General features: G+C 52.0%; 1 protein-coding gene across 4 annotated transcripts in view; it reads left to right on the forward strand.

Moving 5' to 3' along the window:
• The window catches only part of NCAM1 (neural cell adhesion molecule 1), a 308,717-nt gene that overhangs the window by 286,328 nt on the left and 4,515 nt on the right, over positions 1–17,874 (forward strand). For 2 of the 4 annotated variants that reach the window (XM_003794751.2, XM_003794752.2), the window contains 4 exons: positions 155–279; positions 4,150–4,327; positions 14,233–14,440; positions 15,466–15,582. In XM_003794751.2, coding sequence (XP_003794799.1) covers positions 155–279; positions 4,150–4,327; positions 14,233–14,440; positions 15,466–15,582 — 628 coding nt within the window. Of the gene's footprint in view, positions 1–154; positions 280–4,149; positions 4,328–6,822; positions 7,278–14,232; positions 14,441–15,465; positions 15,583–17,874 lie in introns of those variants that run through there. The other 2 variants (XM_012808164.2, XM_023516051.1) reach the window with 2 other exon arrangements.

Genomic DNA, 17,874 nt, shown 5'->3' on the forward strand with positions numbered 1-17,874 from the left:
ATTCAAAGTTTTATACTTCATACTTTTTAAACATTTGGCTTTCTGAGAAAGCAAGGAAAGTGTCCAGCCCCGCCCCCCACACACCCCGTGCTGATGGATTGGGTTTGCACACTTCTGGGGGGAGAAGTTCATGTGGGTCAACTGGCTGTTTCAGGAGAACCCAGCGCACCTAAGCTGGAAGGGCAGATGGGCGAGGACGGCAACTCCATCAAGGTGAAACTGATCAAGCAGGACGACGGCGGCTCACCCATCAGGCACTATCTGGTCAAGTACAGAGCGGTGAGTGGCACCTCTCTACCCTGCGACCCTGATGCTTCTCCTGTCAGAATAGCAACTTGCAAAGCCCAGTGGGACAGGGTCTCCCTCTGCATCTTACAGGGGCTCATGGACCCGGTCAGGGTTTTAAATTCCAAGACCATCTTTGAGTTGTTAGGCCCTGTCCACACTGGGACCGTTTGAAAAGCTCTGAGATGCTGATGGTGGCGACAAACCCACAATTGGTTTTTCTGTTTCCTGAACTTTTCTGCCATTCGCGAGTACTTTTTGCAGATGTCCTAATATCTAAACAGCACTACCTTTGGTAAAGTCTGTGCACAGGGACCCTATGAAGTAGGCCTTGGGACTTCACTGATGAAGAAACTGAGGTATAATGGAGATCGGTAAACCCCCTCCCCCGGCCTCTCACAATGGGGAGCACAGTGCTGAATCCAGGTCTGTCTGACTGAGACGGGGCTCTTGCCCCTGCCTGAAGCTGCCTGAGGTCCTGAAACACTTACACTTCCCTGATCTGCCCTGAGCCTGGCCCCTGAGCTGCCCCAGTCCTGCTTGCAAGCTGACGTTCAGCCTTTTCCTGCTGGTTTACCCACCAGGAGTTAGCGTCCCCAGCGCCAGACTGAGAATCACACTCTGCCTTCTCAGTTTTAGAGCTTGACCATCTCCAACCACAACTCACTGCTGAGAGACTGAGAGGCAGTGTCTGAGCCCTGGGAACAGCCTCTCGCTAGGGCTTCTTAGTAGTAAAAAGGAATGAAGCAGAGAGCAGTTTTCTTTCTTCAAACAGCCCCAGAAAGGTTTTTTCCAGGGAGTTGATTTACTCTCTCTCTGCCTGGTGATCAGCTCCGATGAAGGATGTTTGGGTCTGTAATCAGCTGGGCAGGAGAGTCAGTCCAGACTGGTGCCCTATCAGCATCTTTCGCAGTGGATGGCTGGACTGGTCACTCTACCCAGCCCTCATTGCCACTTAATTTCTAAGCAGCCCTCAGCTGACTTCCCTACAGCTCAGCCCAGAGGTAGCCCTGAATGGATGTACCTGTGGCTTCTCACCGTGTAGTGGGATACAAGGGTTCCCCAAGTGGCCCTTAACACCCCAATGGACATGGGTGGCACCGTAGGGCGGGATACCTTGGACCATTGTCATGCCAGTGTGGCTCGGTGGATAGAACATGGGTTTTAGAGCCAGACAGGGCGTCCAATCCCAACTTTACCACTTACCAGCATGGGACCCAAATTGGTCACCAATCTTCCAGAACCTCAGCTTCTTAATCTGCAAAATGGAGATAAAATAGCTTATCAAGTTGTTGGAAAGATTAGTTGTAATATGTATAAAGACTCAATCAGAAATGTGCTTAGAGACCTTTATAAATAGTAACTATAGTGGCTGCTGAGACAAAGCCTGGGCTGGAGCTATGTCCTATACGAGGCCGCCTCAGACATCACTTTGTCTTAAGAGCCACTGTGGCTGTGGCGGGCACAACCGGGGCACCGCACTGAGATAGATCCCATGTCAACAACCATCTTCTCACACATCAAAAACTTCATTTTGCTAAGTAGTAGTATTATATGTTACGGGTATGTACTCTGTAACCTAATATTGGCTTCCTGAGATATTTGTTTTTTATTCTGGTTGTCTCTTTTATAATGATGATTGCTGAGAAAGGAGAGAAAACACAGACAGTTCAGTCGCTTTGTTTCAAAGTGGGGCCTCAGAGTGACGTAGACACAAACTAACTTGCAGCCTAGCCCGGGCTTCCTGGTTAGACTCTGAGGAAACTAGTATTCCCCTCTCTAGGATTGCCCTAGAATACTCACTGGCCACGTCATGAACACTGTCATATCCCTAAAGCCAGCTCATCAGGGAATACAAACTCTCTTGCATGGGAAGACTGCTTTGCTAGAAGATACTTAATTCCTCCACACCCAGCCTCAGCCACGGGCCTGCCACCTTCCAGGTGGCGTTGCTGCCATGTTCTGCTCCTCCATGGAACAGCCTGCCGTGGAGTAAACATTTGCCAAGCCTTCCTGTGTGGCCAGCACAGACCTCAGGGCATATGCCCTGTGTAAAGGCCAAAGATCTGAAGAGGTGGGCTGTGCGATTATGAGACCGGCTATAGATTGCTCTGAAGTCAGCAGAACTTCTTTCACAGCTGTTTTGTTAGGGAGGTGGCCACCTAACAACGGCTTTATAAACTCCCACCCAATGCAGACAGGTTGGTGAATGTGTCAGTTATAACCAGAAGAAATATTCAATGAGAAAAAGTGGACACCCGTCAGTCTGGCTTCAGGCCTGTGATGCGTCGTGGGCAAGGCCCTGCTGAGATGAGAGTAGCCTTCCTTGGGGGCCTCTGAGCAGAAATTAACCCCTGCCGTGGCTCCTCCTCTTCAGCTAGAGACCAGCCACACTGCATGGAATAGAAACATCTAACGCAGTTCGGTGCAGCACCTGTGGCTCAAAGGAGTAGGGCCCCAGCCCCATCTACCGGAAGTGGCAGGTTCAAACCCAGCCCCGGCCAAAAACTGCAAAAAAAAAAAAAATTAATTCGTTTCAGTGGGAGTTTGTTGAGCTCTCTACTGTGAAAAGGAAAGATCATAAGTGATGAGGGATGAAGAGAGGCTGATTAGGGGAGCAAATCCACAGTGGGATGGAAGAAGTTAGACCTACTATGGGGTGTCCAACTTTTGGGCTTCTCTGGACCCCATTGAAAGAAGAATTATCTTAGGTCACACATTAAATACACAAACACTGACAAAAGCAGGTGAGCCAAAAAAAAGAATGTCCGTGTATAATTTTTGTGATATCTGCCCACCCCAGATAAGCAAAAAGTCCTCACATAATCTGCATGGGTAGTACTGTGCACATACGTGGGCTAGTCAGAAGGTCCTCGTAACTCCTCTTGGGTATCCCCTAGCAGACTGAACACGCCTGAGTCTAGTGTGCAATAGCTCAGTAGGGCGACCATCGTTTACAGCCATCTCTGGCATATTTCAAAATAGCTAGGAGAGAATGGTTCAGATGTTTCTGGCATAAAGAAAAAAACAAATATTTCAGGTGATGGCAATCCAAATTAAACCAATGTGATCTTTACAAATTGTATAAATTGTATTCAATTATCACATGTGCCCTGGAAAGATGTACATCTATTCTGTGTCAGATTTCAAAATATTATTCTCACTTATACAATTTAGAAGTAAAAAATGAAAGTTCCCAGCTGTGAGGTCCAGACGGTCTCAGGTGCGACTCCAGGCTCACCACCTAACTTCTTTCTCAGTTCTTTTCATCGGTTTAATAAGAGCCTGACAAACTCCCCACCCCCAGGCCACTTATAGAGACACACTAAGAAAACGTGTGGAAAGCCCTTAGTACAGTGCCTGGCACATAGTAGGTGCTCAACAAATGACAGTTTTTATTTTCAATGAAACTGGACTCTGCGGTGTTGGCATGTCAGGGAGGTGAGGCACGTGTGTGAATGTGAGCAGCATTCTGAAATAACCGGGAGCAGATGTGTTCTGTTACTGCTCTCGGGTATCCTTCTACTTACGTGTCCGGTATTCGAGCATGTACCCTGGGGGACAGGGGTGGTGCCGTGTCCCTAATGCCCTAAGGGTGATGGGACATGGAAGGGCTTGGCCCAATGCCTCCCTGGCTTCTGCTGCTGTTTGTGTTTGCAAACATGCAAACTTTCCTCCTGACCTGTGTAAGGATTTTGCAGGCTGGTGAAGAATAAAGACCATGTCCTATCAGCACTCCTGATTTTTATGAGTTTTGCACCCGCAGTTATTGAGTGCCCTGAGTTCTGCCTGGTAACTGGTCCTCCCCACCTTTTCCTCTGATGCTTTCTGATGGCTTGTATCCTTCTTGCCGGTCTCTCCCAGCTGTCCGCCGAGTGGAAACCTGAGATCAGGCTCCCGTCTAGCATTGACCATGTCATGCTCAAGTCCCTCGACTGGAATGCTGAGTACGAGGTCTACGTGGTGGCTGAGAACCAGCAAGGAAAATCCAAGGCGGCTCATTTTGTGTTCAGGACCTCGGCCCAGCCCACAGCCATCCCAGGTATGGCCGCCTCTGCTCTCTGTTAGTTTTCCGCTTTGAATTAATGCACAAGTGCTGCACCTCCTAATGTGCCTGAACAGCCCTGACGACTCGCTTGCTTACAGCCATCCTCATGATTGGTTGCCCACGCAAAGCTTAGTTTTGCCTTGTACCTATCTGTGTAATGGGTTGAGATGTACTGGACCCCCAGCAAGGCTTGGCCAAGCATCCTGGGGAAAAGGTCCTGTCTCATTTGGCCTTAAAGGACTGATGCTAACCAGTCCCTTGGACCCTTCAGATGGGAAGTGCCCCAGCTCCAGCCCAGCTTTGGAAGCTGGTTGCGTAAGGATCCTTTGTTGAGACCTTATCTGCCATCTGCCACTTCACACTTGGACCAGATAACCATCCTTAAGAGCTTACTACTTAATGCTTGCTTTATCTGCATAACCATGGTCCAGAACTCTTCTCTTTGGCAACCCCAAGAGAAGGAAGAGATGGTGCCCAGTTACAAACCCTATCTGCCAAAGACCTCTCAATTGAAACAAAGATTAAATTGAACCACTTGAAGTAGAACAAGTGGAGATATTAAACGCTGGAAGCACCATCGATGAAAGCAATCCAGTCTGCTAGAGACCGTGATGGCAGCAGTTCTAGGAGATGCAGATCTGTCTCTAGGGATCCAGGACCAACTCAAGTGTGGGAATAAAGTGAGAGCTGTACTTTCTTACCTTGGCGCTATGGCCACTCTCCTCATTGGCCTCAGAGAAGAATGAGCTCTTCACCATCACTGTGCTGTTCCAGACCAGCCAAATGCCAACCACAGGTGGGGAGGTGGGCTTAGAGTATACAGCTTCAGCGTGGTGGGGGGCCTTGTACACTGTGCCATGTCCGAGTGTGGTAGGAAATGGCCTTGGTCAGCCCTCTGTCATGCTTGCCTAGCTCTTGGCTTGGCTGGCATGATTGCTCCTCCCAGGGAGAGACAGGTGAGAGGGTCTGGGCTGACTATGATGCAGGATGTATGGGCCAAAGCGGGCTAGTCTAACAGCAACAAAACGAAATGAGCGTGTGGGTCCCGATGGCTGTCTGTGCGTGAATGCGTGTGCCTGGTAGATGGGGGGTGGGGGGCGCCTCCAGCAAGAGGACAGGTGAGTTTTAAGCTATAGGTCAGAAGCACTAATTGGTCCCCACTGCGTTGTCAGGAAGGCTCTCCAGCACACGCTGGGGTGGTCGTGTCTCCACTGGTCAAATGGGTGGTGCTACAGACAAGGCACACGGTGTGGCTACAGGGGACGTCCTCATTACTGTCCAAATGGAGGTGGCCCTGCTTTTTCTCTGCCCCTTCTTTCTTTGTGTTCTTTGGTCAGTCTTTCCTTGAAGTCTGTAGTCTGGTATGTCAGGCTCTTCCCAGCCTTTATGGAACACTTAGGAGATGAGGGGATATGAGGCTTGAGTAAAAGCCCTTTGCAGCAAGACAGACTCCTTCCTGCACATGGACTCTGGGGGGAGCCTCAGTAGGTAGGTCGTTTGGACAGGCTGTGTTCACGTGCCAGCAGCATCAGCTTCTGGGCTTTGGTTGTGTGTCAGAGACAGCAATTCTGGGTAGACCTAGTCCTCCAGAGGTAACGCTCCAGAGACAGTAGAGTCCTTCTTCTGAATTGCCCAGGCTCCCAGTGAAGCCACAGAGGGTTAGGGACCCATAAGAGTTCTGTGGCTCTTCTGCTGAAAGGTGGAAAGGGCGGTGTCTGAGATGGCAATGGCTCTGTGCTTGGCTGGACTCTCCTCGCCATTGAATTGGGATCCTAACCCCTCTGGATTGCAAGATGTACGTTTGTGGTTGAATTCTGTGGTCAGCTGGGTGGCAGAAGGTTAGGAAGGGTGCAGAACGAGACCCCCTTAGGCAGCAGGATAGTGGAGGACTTGTGCAACCAGGGGAGAAGTCTTCATCGACGCAGACCAGGCTGTCCCCAATCCCTGCACATGGTTTGCTGCTCACAGCGCGGCAATCCAGCGCATCTCTGCCACCATGCCGCTAGGAGACCATACACTCGCTGACTGTGTCTTGAGAGGCTTCACCTTAGTGAAAGGTAACACTCTCCTAATCAAACTCTCGTACTTTACTGTGGAGGCTCCTGCTCTCTCACTTTAATTTCATTTGCTTGCTGACCCTTAACCCCCAAATTAACCCCGCTGTGCTGCTTCTGGCCTTGCTGAGCTTCTGAACTGGCCTTATGGTATTGAAACCGCACTGAAATCTCCCCTAACCTTTGTCAATTTAATTTACTAAGTTGAATTAACCTTTGATTCTGCATTTTTTATAGGTGACCTAATTTTTTTTTTCTTTTTATCTATTTTTTTCTCTGTTTCTGTCTCTACCTTCTCTTTCCTTCTCCCCCCCTCCCCTTCCTGTGTCTGTCGTCACACTTGTCACCCCGGACGTCACTGGGACATCCCCACTGCCACATTTGTTTTTTAAACAACCGCATTCCCTCTGGGGACGCGTTGCTTGACACCTGCAGCAACTTTGGGAGGCAATTCTGCATCCTCCACCTTTGTCTCCTTGCTTCTCCCAGCACTGACTCTTCTCTTGCTCTGTTAGGAACTTGAACACAAAAAAATTAAATGTCCTTCAAAGCCAAGTTCCTATGAAAATGATCAGTGCCCCCTTTGGAAGAACCTGTCAGGACCACCATGGCCACAGCCACCAAGTGAGGATTCTGTGTGAAAGAGGAAGGTTTTGCAATTGGAAAAAGCTTTCCCTCCAGATATCCGACCACTCGCAGAATATGTCTATGCCACATCATAAGGAGTTCGCCCCCTTTGTTCAGACCAGTAAAAAGGATTTAAAAGATCTTTCTTTAAATACTATTTTTTAAAGAGCACCCTGCTAGGTTTACAGAGAGGTCTCTGCTTATCTGCTACTTGTGGCAATTTTTTTGTTCATACGTAAAAATGACGTAGCAGAGGAGAATTCTGAGTATCTTCTCAAGCTTGCATCAGATTATTAAAATCCCCACGTGCCCCCCTCATTCTAACTCTGTGCTCCTCCTCCACCTTTCAATAAGTAGATGGCTTTGCTTGCATTGAAGTATTTAAGTGCCCCCTGTTAAGAGAGCCAGACCACAGTGATTCACCTGAGTGTCTGGCTGACATGATAGGCAAATTAAGTCACACTGCTACCCATGCATTGGAAAAAAGTTGAATTTGTTGGATATTTTCTGGGACCGATGCATGTTCAGGGAGACACTTTGGTCCTGGTGTTATGACCAGCACCTTCTGCTGTCTCTGTGGACACGGCCAAGCTGTGATGTGCCAATTCACGCCAGCTTTGAAAGGTGTGTGTCTCCCAATTGGGGTGCTTCCCTGTTTCAGGGGGCTTGTCACAGATCAGCACAGAGCCTCTGGGTCTTGGGGGTTGTGGTCCAACCCAGGTAATCACTGTGAGCATCAATCCACGGGGCGGGTTGGAAGCTGCTGCTGTGAAGCACAAGTCCCCCCACCTTCCCTGGGTATGGTTGGTACAGTGGAAGGAGAGGGGCAGGCCTCTCTCAGGCTGCCCAGTCCAGGAGACTCAGTAAATTAGCACTGAGTCAACCTAACAGTACATTCTAAATGCTTGGCCCTCCTGTCGGTCACTATAGTTCAGTGACATTTTAAAAACTCTCCTGAAAAACCAGCTTCTCCTCTCTGCTGCTAGGAAGCTCACCCAGGAGAAGAAGTGGGTGTGTTTTCTTAAGGTCCCACGTGGAGACCCAGGGCCGAGTCCATCTCCGTAATACCCATGTGTGTGCTTGGGGATGCACCTCCCACTGAATAAAGACTCCCTCCCTCCATCGTGGTCACATATCATTCTCCGTATCTCATCTCTGAGCATCTCCACAGAAGTTTAATTTTTGTTCTTTTTGGTTTCTTCGTGTATTTTTTTTTCCACTGTTCTTTTTTATTGTTCAAAGATTTAACGTTCCCCCTTTGGGAATCCGCATGACCCCGTGCATTGGTCTGAGGGGCAAAGCCACTGTGTTGGTGCCCACCAGTGTCCCCAGCGCTCAGTTAAAGGTCACATGTGGACACCAGGGGCTTCACACTGCTCAGTGGCTCAGGCAAGCCAGTGCCTCTCACCCCGCCACAGACCTCTCCCCCAGAGTCACTGAGCTCACCCCACACCAGAGCAGCAGGGCAGGCATGGTTCTGAGGCACAGGGCAATACAAGGAGGGGGACATGGTGCCTCTGAGGTTGGCACAGTGATCACAGGTCAGTCAGGGAGAGCTGTGAAGAAGGCAAAAAGAGGCCTCTCCACCTGTAATCGCCTTGGGCAGAAGCCACATGGGTTCACCCTGGGAGTGCTCAGCTCACAAGTCTGCTTCCCCTGGTCCCAGGACCACCCACATGAGAGGGACAGTGTCAGTGTTTCTGAAGGGACCTTTTGGAGATCTGGTCCTGAGTTGGAGAGGACTGATATGGCCTTGTCCCCTCAGCTGTCCCAGGGCTAAGGAGGCCTCAGCTGAAACACTTTGGGGCCACCGGAATGGGCACATTTGGACAGACCCACAGACCCATACCTCCCCTAGAGGGAAGTGTGTCCTCCTAGAGACAGCGTTAGTGCACACCCACTCCCACTGGAGCCTGAATTCCCAGCAAAGGCTGCAGGCCGCAGCCCACCAGGAGCCCAGAAGGTAGCAGCCCTCCCAGCCCCTGCAGGAGTGAGAGCGCCCCACCTTGCCCAGCCGCCCCACCTCACTCTGTGCCCTGTATTAGTGCTGCCCACACCACACGCCTCGGGGCTCCTCTGTTCATTTTTGAAATATTTATACGGCAGGTTTGGATCACGTTTTTCTACTAATAAGAACGCTAACACTGTTGTCTAGGTAATCAGCGAGGCCTTTGTGGAGTTTACATCTTTGCATTATTAAAGGAAATAACAGTTCATGCGAACTCACGAGCGTGTTGGATTTTATTTGATAGTTGTGACCCACGGAGTATCGAAAGCCACCTCACAGGTGCCTGGATAACTTATTACCTAGAGAGACATCCAGATTGTACCTCAAGTCCCCAGCCTGACAAATCGAGTTCTTACCAAAGGCAATGCTTTTTCTCCCTAATGAGGAGAAGTGTGTTTTTGTCAGCTATCCTGAGAGCTTTTGTGGGTCATCGCCACCTGGGAGTCCCCAGCAGGCAGCGGGAGAGGAAGGTGCCTTTGCAGAAGTGGGGAGGTGGCCACGACGGGGGTGGAGCCACATGGCTCGGTGGCAGGGTCACTCAGTTGCACAGCAACTCTACTCTCCCTAAGTGAGGCTGCACACAGTGTGCTTGGGATGGAGAGAAGCTTCTCTTGGCAACCTTATTCTGTCTGTGATCACACTTAGTCACATACTTCCTGCAAGCCCCTGAGACCAGCCGTCTATTTGGCTGATTCCAGGAAGGGGCAAGCAGATGTGTCAGGGGGTTATGAGTTGAACCGAAACCCCAAATCTAAGAGATGACAGTCCTAGAGGGGAATTGGGGTGGGGAAAGCATGTCTGCTCTACCTGGGTCTTGTGACACAAGGACTGAGGCCCGTCAGGCCGTCTGTCAAATGCCAGACACATGTTCCCAATGTATGGCACAAGAAAGTGGGCATATGTGGATCTTATTCTTGGAGCAAGCCAGTTTCCTCTTTAGGGCCATCCCTCCCCAAGCCAGGAACCACAGAAGATGGACAACTCCGGCTTCATAATCTCAGTGTTCAGGGAAGCTCTGGCCTTGGAGGTTATGGAGGAGCTGCTCCCAGGAAGCCTTCTTTGCATGCAAGGTGCACGGGTGAGTTAGTCAAGGGTGCTTGGGGGACGATCATGGCACGGAAAGGACCCCAGAGGTTTTTTGTTTTTTAATTTTTCTTTGGTAAAATGTGACATAAGATGCAGGAGCTAGCTATTGTCCTTCTAGCTTTCCTGAACTAAATAATTCTATAGCATCCACCAAGAGGGCTTGCTTTTGAAGCCCTTTTGTGTGCCCCCAACCTGTCCCTTCTTTCCAGCCTTGTTTTGTATAAACAATAGACATTCTCCCTCCAGCTTGAGGAGACCTCACTTGCTTCGGGCATCTAGCTCTTAGCAGTGGAGGACATTGTGGCCCCTTTTCCTTAGGAGGGGATGATCTTGGATTTCTCTCCTTCCAGCTAATGAGGTCAAGGTCTCCTTCCAGCTAATAAGGTCAAGTTTTTTTTTGTCATGTTTACTGGCAAGATGGCACACCTTATCCTTGGCAGTGAGGTTATAGTTTCAGCCATTTCTCCATGTAATGCAAGGCAGGGAAGACCTGAGAACAGCAGTCTTCATACAAATATCTGGGGTGCTTGTTCAAATCCTGACTCCTGAGCCTCAACCCCAGCAATTCAAATTCCATAGACCTGGGAGCCCCTGGTTCTCAATGTTTAACAAAACATTCCTGGGAATTCCACTGCAGATGGAGACACATTGAGTTAAAAGATACTTATTTTCCATGTAAAAATAAAATCACAAGGATCAATGATTAAGATGGGACCCATTAAGCATTTTCATTTTCCAGGAAATAGTCCTCAGTCCACACAGTGGAGAAAACTGGCATTAAGGAATCTGTCCCCTGTGTCAGGTACCGTGGAAGGTCAGGCTCTGTGGTTGAACAGGACTTGAAGCCGTCTTCTACATAAGCCCCACCTAGTGTAGGGACCTCATCAGAGAATTATAGCATCCCTGCTAAGGGATTGTCCAGCCTCTGTGCGAATGCTGCCAGCAATAGGGAGTTCACCTCCCAACTGGGCAGCCACACTATGTTTGAAGAGCTCTGTCTGTTAGTCCTTTCTCATAAGGCACTAAAACCTGTCCCACCCCTGTAATCTCTCCATGCTGGTGCCATACAGACTAAGGCTCCTGCGTCCTTCTCATGACACACTTTTAAATACAGTAGAAGCTCCAGAGTTGACCACCTGTCTATCCCATCTCCTTAAGTTGACCTAATTTTCATAGACTGGACATGCACCACATGTATGTATCAGTACAGTAGGCCTGGTCCCTTCTGTTGACCACCATACGTTGACTAATACAGTCCTTTAGGTGGTCACTGTATTTGGAAACAGCATTCTCATCTCTAAGCGATACACTCATCTATTTGTGCAACAGACATTCTTTGGATATTTTTCTGTGAGTCAGGGTTGTCCTTGGTGCTGGGGAGATGTTACGAGAGGGCAAGGGAGCCTGCCAGGATGTTCTGGAGGCCAGAACCTGAGCATGTAAGTGAATGTAAAGTGGCAGATAATGGTAAGAAGGATGAACACAGTAACATGGCAGCTCACTAGATAAGAGATTGGGGAGGCCACAGTGACAAGGTGACATTGGGACTGAGGCCTACGATGACAAAGAGCCACCCTTGAAACACTCAGGAGGGAGAGTTTCCTGCAGAGACTCAGGGCGAGCCCCGAGGAGCAGAAGGGCCTGTGTATTTCGCAGGCGGAAGGAAGGCGGCTGGTTGGTGCCGTGAGTTGTGACAGAGGAGTAGGCAGAGTCCACAGCCCCCGTAGGACCCCTGAGGCCAGGAGACAGGAGAGACAACTGCCCCACCTCCGGTGCTTGCTGGATTTCAGACCTTTTCTGCCCTCCTGGGCCTCCCTGAGTGTGCTCAGAACCTGTGCGGCCCTCCACTGGGGCCGATGAGCCCAAGGCAGAAGATGCCCCAGCTGCCGTTCCCTCCTGCACACAGGGCAGCTTTGCAGGTGTTTATTCTTCCTCTGTAGATGTATAATTAGCTCCACAAAACCCTCTTTATGCATAGACCTCAGAATGTAAGATTAATGCCATGGAGTCCAAAAATACAGACATATCCCACCACCAAAAGAAAAAAAAAAGAAAAAAATGCTCCCAGCCCCTCCTTCAGGAAGTGGGTGCTTCACGCCTGTCCATGCTGGCGTCAGGAGGCCTCAGTGTCCTCAAGCCCACTGTCATGCAATGGAGAGAAAACCGAAGGCCAGAGTCTCCTCCCTCATCGGGGGAGCAGTGTGAAGGTCCCGAAGATCAGGAGGCCTGCGTCTCTTTCTTTTCCTTGCGGGTGGAATGTGTGAGGACCGTGGGCAAGTGCAAGGATGGTTTTGTGCTCATGTGACCTACCAGAAGTGCCTCTGTGTTAGGGCTGCTAACAAGATGAACCAGTTTAGCTGACAGTGGGATCCAGAGGCCACAGCCCAGGCATCAGCCATCTGGGCACAGAGCCCTCTGCCAGTCTCCGGCCATCACGGGGGAATGGACTAGGGTCTTCAGTGCAGGGTTGGAAGGGACCAGCCAGAGAGCCTGAGGAGGGAAGGCCGGGGAGAAGGCCAGAGTCCCAAAGGGCCCAAAGTACACGTGAACTGGGAGTCTCTTGCTCAGGCCTGGCCGTGCCTAGTGTGCTAAGGAATAGGCTGGGGAATTTCTGGTGTGCTGGGTCGGGTCGGTGACCCGTATCCTGAACTGAAGTTTGAAATAAGGGCCAGTGGAATGGGACAACAGTGCCTTGGCAGAGACCCCTGGGGCAAACAGAGGAGTCACCCCACCGCCACCCCATAGAGGCTATGTGAAAGACGAAGATTGCGTGACCCACCTATGGTGTCAGTTATCCTGGGTTACACGTTTGTTCCGTTATCTGATGGGGCACTCAGTAAAGTCTAGTGAGATGTGCTGGGGCTGAACCACAGATTCGGGTGACCTCAGTGGGCCCTCAGAGCACCGCAGGCTTCAGACAAGGTCTAGTGGGGAGGCAGGGCTGCCAGTCCTGGAACCAGGTCCCTCCCCACCATTGGCAGTCCAGTGCCATTGTTCCCACACTGACCTATAGACAGAGCTCCATCTGGAGCTTCAGGCAGCGTGACCACTCGTCTCCCACACTCTAGTGGGAACCACTAGGGAGTTGACAGATTCAGATTGATCCCGGCCAACTAATGTAGATCTTGAGCATTCAGTGAGCTCCCAGGCCCCAGGGAACTGAGCCCGGGTCCTTCTGTGACACCGTCAACAGCCCATGTCCTTGTGGGATCGTAGACAGGCCCCTGGGGAGAAAGACACAGGCTGAGTCCTGCAGAGTGAGCCCAGCCAGAACCAAGGTGCTTGGAGATAGTGAATGTAAGAGCGTATGTCTGTCCGTGTGGGCGTGTGTCCTGATGTGAGCGTGCCTGTCTGGTGGGTATGCGCCTCTGGGTGTGTCTGCTGGTTCTCCTGAAGCCTGACCCAGGCAGGCCCGAGCTCTCAGATGGTGAGTATTCCCAGACCTCTTACCTTGTCCACTGGGCCTGGGGAGGCCTCCACGTCTCCAGGGGCATGTGGGCTTCATTCGTCTCCCTGGAGAACAGCAAAGGAGGGTACCATGAACCCAAAGTGATCCAGTGTCAGGCCCCTTTGGGGTCATTCCTTAGAGGGGGAGAGAAAGTAGAAAATTGGGCATCCTTTATGTCTGATGTCCCCATGATCTTCGAGAAAGCCCTAAGAGCTCTTGGCCACCCCCTCAAGACCCTGTGCCTGACTGTTCCAGGGGCCTCAGCTCCATGGGAAACCAGTGACCACAGCCTGTTTGCTCTGCAAAGCTTGTGCCTTGATCCCGGGAAACACAGCAGTGCCCTCCAATTCGTTACCCAGTGTCTGTAGACACTGGCTGGTGGGGTTTGGCCTGCTTCCAGAACTTCCCGGAGGCCAACTGGGAGTGAATCTGAGGGTGGCAGCCCCCATCCCCAGGTGTATGAGATGAAGCTGTTGCCCCTATCTCTGGAAGATATGGAGAGGCCTTATTGCCACAACACTGGGGCATAAAAGGGCCCAAGGAAGGAGACACTCTGGACAAGAATGCCATGACTGTCTCACGGGTCCTACCCACCCCAGGGGCTGCCACTCACAGGGTCTAGGGGTCTCACATCTTATTAGTCTGTTAACCACCAGTTGTCTCTCTCCCCCTCAAGCCAATGGCAGTCCCACGTCAGGCCTGAGCACAGGGGCCATTGTGGGCATCCTCATCGTCATCTTTGTCCTGCTCCTGGTGGTCGTGGACATCACCTGCTACTTCCTGAACAAGTGTGGCCTGCTAATGTGCATTGCTGTCAATCTGTGCGGGAAAGCCGGGCCCGGAGCCAAGGGCAAGGACATGGAGGAGGGCAAAGCTGCTTTCTCGTGAGTGCACACGCGCCCACCCTGCCAAGGTCTGGGCTCTGCCCCCGCCCAGGGTGCCCTCTGTGGGCCATCAGCTGGTCCCTGCAGTGACATTGCCTTCAGCCTCACTTTCCCCGTTTAGAAACTTGAGAGGGAAAATAACATTAGAGAAAAGTTTCTCAAAGCATGGTCATTGGCGGTTACCTCTTTGAAAAATAGACTTTGGGGCCCTACCCAAGTCTAGGGTAGTAGGAACTCACCAGAGTGTGAAGGCCCCCCGCATTGCTCAAGGTGAGGGGAGTTGTCAGAGCTCAGCCTGGAGGGGCGCTGCAAGGGAGGAGCTGGCATTCAAGGGACACACTGCCCATGCTTCCATTCATTCATTTTGTTTCTTCATTCATACATTATCAGCAAATGTTTATCAAGCAGCCACTATGAGCAGGGCCCCATTCCTAGTCCCTTAGGTACAACAGGAAACAAAGCAAGTAGAAATTCTGGACCTCACAGAGCTAAGGATCCAGCTGTTACCTCGTCCAGCAGCATCTGTGGAGCAGTGGATCCAGAGCCAGTTCGCAGGAGCTTGTAAAACCATCACTGGCTGGTCTGAGCTGGAGCGAGTCAAAAAGGGACAGAGCAAAGCAATCAGTTTGCTTAGCACCATCCCACGCCGGGCTCTGTATAAACATACATGTTCACGGGCCTACACGTGCATACTTAGAACATGTGTGTGTGTGTGAGCAGTTACCTGTGCCAGACTCTGTGCTAAGCCTGCTCATTTAATTCTCGTAATAACTAGATTGGGGTTATGCTGTTATTTACCCCATTTTTATAAGTGAGAAAATAAGGCAAGGGTGATTAAACCAGATGCTCAGGGTCACACAGTTGGCAAGAGTTAGGTGGAGATTCAGATGCTTGAATCTGATGGCTCTCGATGCCCACACTGCCAGCCTTGGACCAGGCCCAGCTACCCTGGGCCACAGCTGCCTTCCATGGGGAGTCTCTTCCCACAGCTGCCCTGGGATTAACCAGCAGGACTCTCTCCACAGGAAAGACGAGTCCAAGGAGCCTATCGTGGAGGTTCGGACCGAGGAGGAGCGGACCCCGAACCATGACGGAGGGAAACACACAGAGCCCAACGAGACCACGCCACTGACGGAGCCCGAGTACGTGGGCGGGAGGGGTGGCACCTCCTCAGTACAGACCCCCATGCCTACCTCACCACCCTACCCCCACCTTCCATCCTCACCCACAGCTCCCAGCCAAGCAATGCAGGCCTGGATTCCAGAGCCCATGGCCAGAAGACCCATTTGGCTAAGAAATGCCTGACCCCACTCTCCTTAGAGAGAAGGCTTTCTGGGTTCTATCTGGGCTGGCCATGGGTGCACTTAAAGGATGTAAATGGGAATCCCACCCTGTTCTCAAGTTACACACATGCTCTGTAAAGGGCTTAAGAGGGCAAGACCTCACTGAATGAGGCTTAGCTAATTCTGTTTAGGATTTCTTGGAATTCTAGAGTTTTCTGTTTTCTTCCTAAAAGGATGAGGGAAGTTGGGGATCTGATAAAGCTCCCTGGTCCTTCTCTGCTCAGAAACTTTGGGGACCCACAAAGCCCCTGACCAGCTGTGATTGTAATTCCAGCCTGGCTGTCAAGGATCCCCTGGGTTTGGAGGGAATGGAGCTTCACGGGACCACAAAATCTGTGGCTGGAAGAACCCACAGCTCTCAGGAGCCATTCTGAGAATTCATCTGCCTTGTTCCTGATTGCTCCCATCTCTGCCCTGGAGACTGCTGAGGGGTAGGCTGGGCCCAGTTCCTCTAGGAGCCACGAAGCTCAGAGCAGGTGGACGCTGAACTGAACAGCCAGCCTGCCCTTTAGTCAAGGCCCAGGGCAGGGATGAGAAAGCCCCAGACAGGTCTGTAGGGGAAGGGAGCCCTGTGCAGAGAGCTGGAGGAACGTCAGCAGGAGGAAGGGCGAGCAGGTCCCTTTTGAGACCGCCATGTTCTCTGTGTCTCCTGTGTCCTCTCTGCCCACCTGGGCACGTGCTTCCTCTCAGCATCCTCGTCTCTCTGTAGGCCTGTGTTCGTGCCTGTGCCTGACTGCATGCCCACCCCCCACCCTCTCCTTGGCTTCAGCCCTTCTCCCCTGCTTCTCTGTCACGTCTCAGCTTCATCGTCTATTCTCTTCTACTTCCTGTCCTCCCCACAGGCTGCCTGCCGACACCACAGCCACTGTCGAGGACATGCTGCCTTCTGTCACCACCGTGACCACTAACTCTGACACTATCACCGAAACTTTTGCCACTGCTCAGAACAGCCCCACCAGTGAGACCACCACCCTGACCTCCAGTATTGCCCCACCAGCCACGGCCACACCTGAATCAAACTCTGTGCCCGCTGGCCATGCCACCCCTTCCAAGGGGCCCGGCGTGTCTGCCTCCTCCCCTTCCCCAGCGTCAGCCCCCAAGGTCGCCCCCCTTGTTGATCTGAGCGACACCCCAACCTCAGCCCCTGCCACTAGCAATTTGTCTTCTAGTGTCCTGGCTAACCAGGGGGCTGTCCTCAGCCCAAGCGCCCCTGCGAGTGCGGGGGAGGCCTCCAAGGCCCCTCCGGCCAGTAAGCCGGCCCCCATGCCAGTCCCCACCCCAGCAGGGGCAGCCAGTCCTCTAGCAGCAGCAGCGGCTGCCCCTGCCACAGAAGCCCCCCAGGCCAAGCAGGAGGCTCCCAGCACCAAAGGCCCGGACCCGGAGCCCACCCAGCCCGGCGCCGCGAAGAGCCCTGCCGAGGCAGCCACAGCCCTCGCTAGCCCGAAGAGCGAGGCTGCCTCCGCCAGCGCCACAAACCCTTCCCAGGGCGAGGACTTTAAAATGGACGAAGGGAACTTCAAGACCCCAGATATTGACCTTGCAAAGGATGTTTTTGCAGCCCTGGGCTCTCCTGCTCCCGCCGCTGGGGCCAGTGGACAAGCCCCTGAGCTTGCTCCTTCCACTGCAGATAGCTCTGTCTCGCCTGCGCCAGCAAAGACCGAGTACGGCCTCTCTGTGTCTGCTGTCGTCCTGTTGTGTCCCGTGGTGGTGTGCGTTTGTGCTGTGCTGTGTCCTCCTTGTTAGATGTGTCTTCAGCCTCATCCAGGGCTTCTCTGAGGCAACTGTCAACTCAACCAAGGGGCGGGGTGAGGCAGAGAGAGCAGGGGACAGGCAGCCGGGCCCCAGCGAGCAGCCGTCTGTTCACTAATTAGGCCATGTTAATTATAATTTGTCCTTATCATCCTAGCAGCAGCTTCTGTTTTCCCTGGGGGAGCCCTTGCAGTTGGGCCATTGGTGAGGATACCTGGGAAGCCAGTGAAGGAGGCTAAGGTGCCCTCATCAGCCACCCCAGGGCCCCAGTCGGTGGCTATCCAGGGCCAGGCCGAGTTCTCCCAGAAAGGCACCACTGTGCAGGGAGGAAAGAGGCAGGCC

Source organism: Otolemur garnettii, unplaced genomic scaffold, assembly GCF_000181295.1.
Source record: "Otolemur garnettii isolate 467f Iridium unplaced genomic scaffold, OtoGar3 scaffold00086, whole genome shotgun sequence".
Taxonomy (NCBI): Eukaryota; Metazoa; Chordata; class Mammalia; order Primates; family Galagidae; genus Otolemur; species Otolemur garnettii.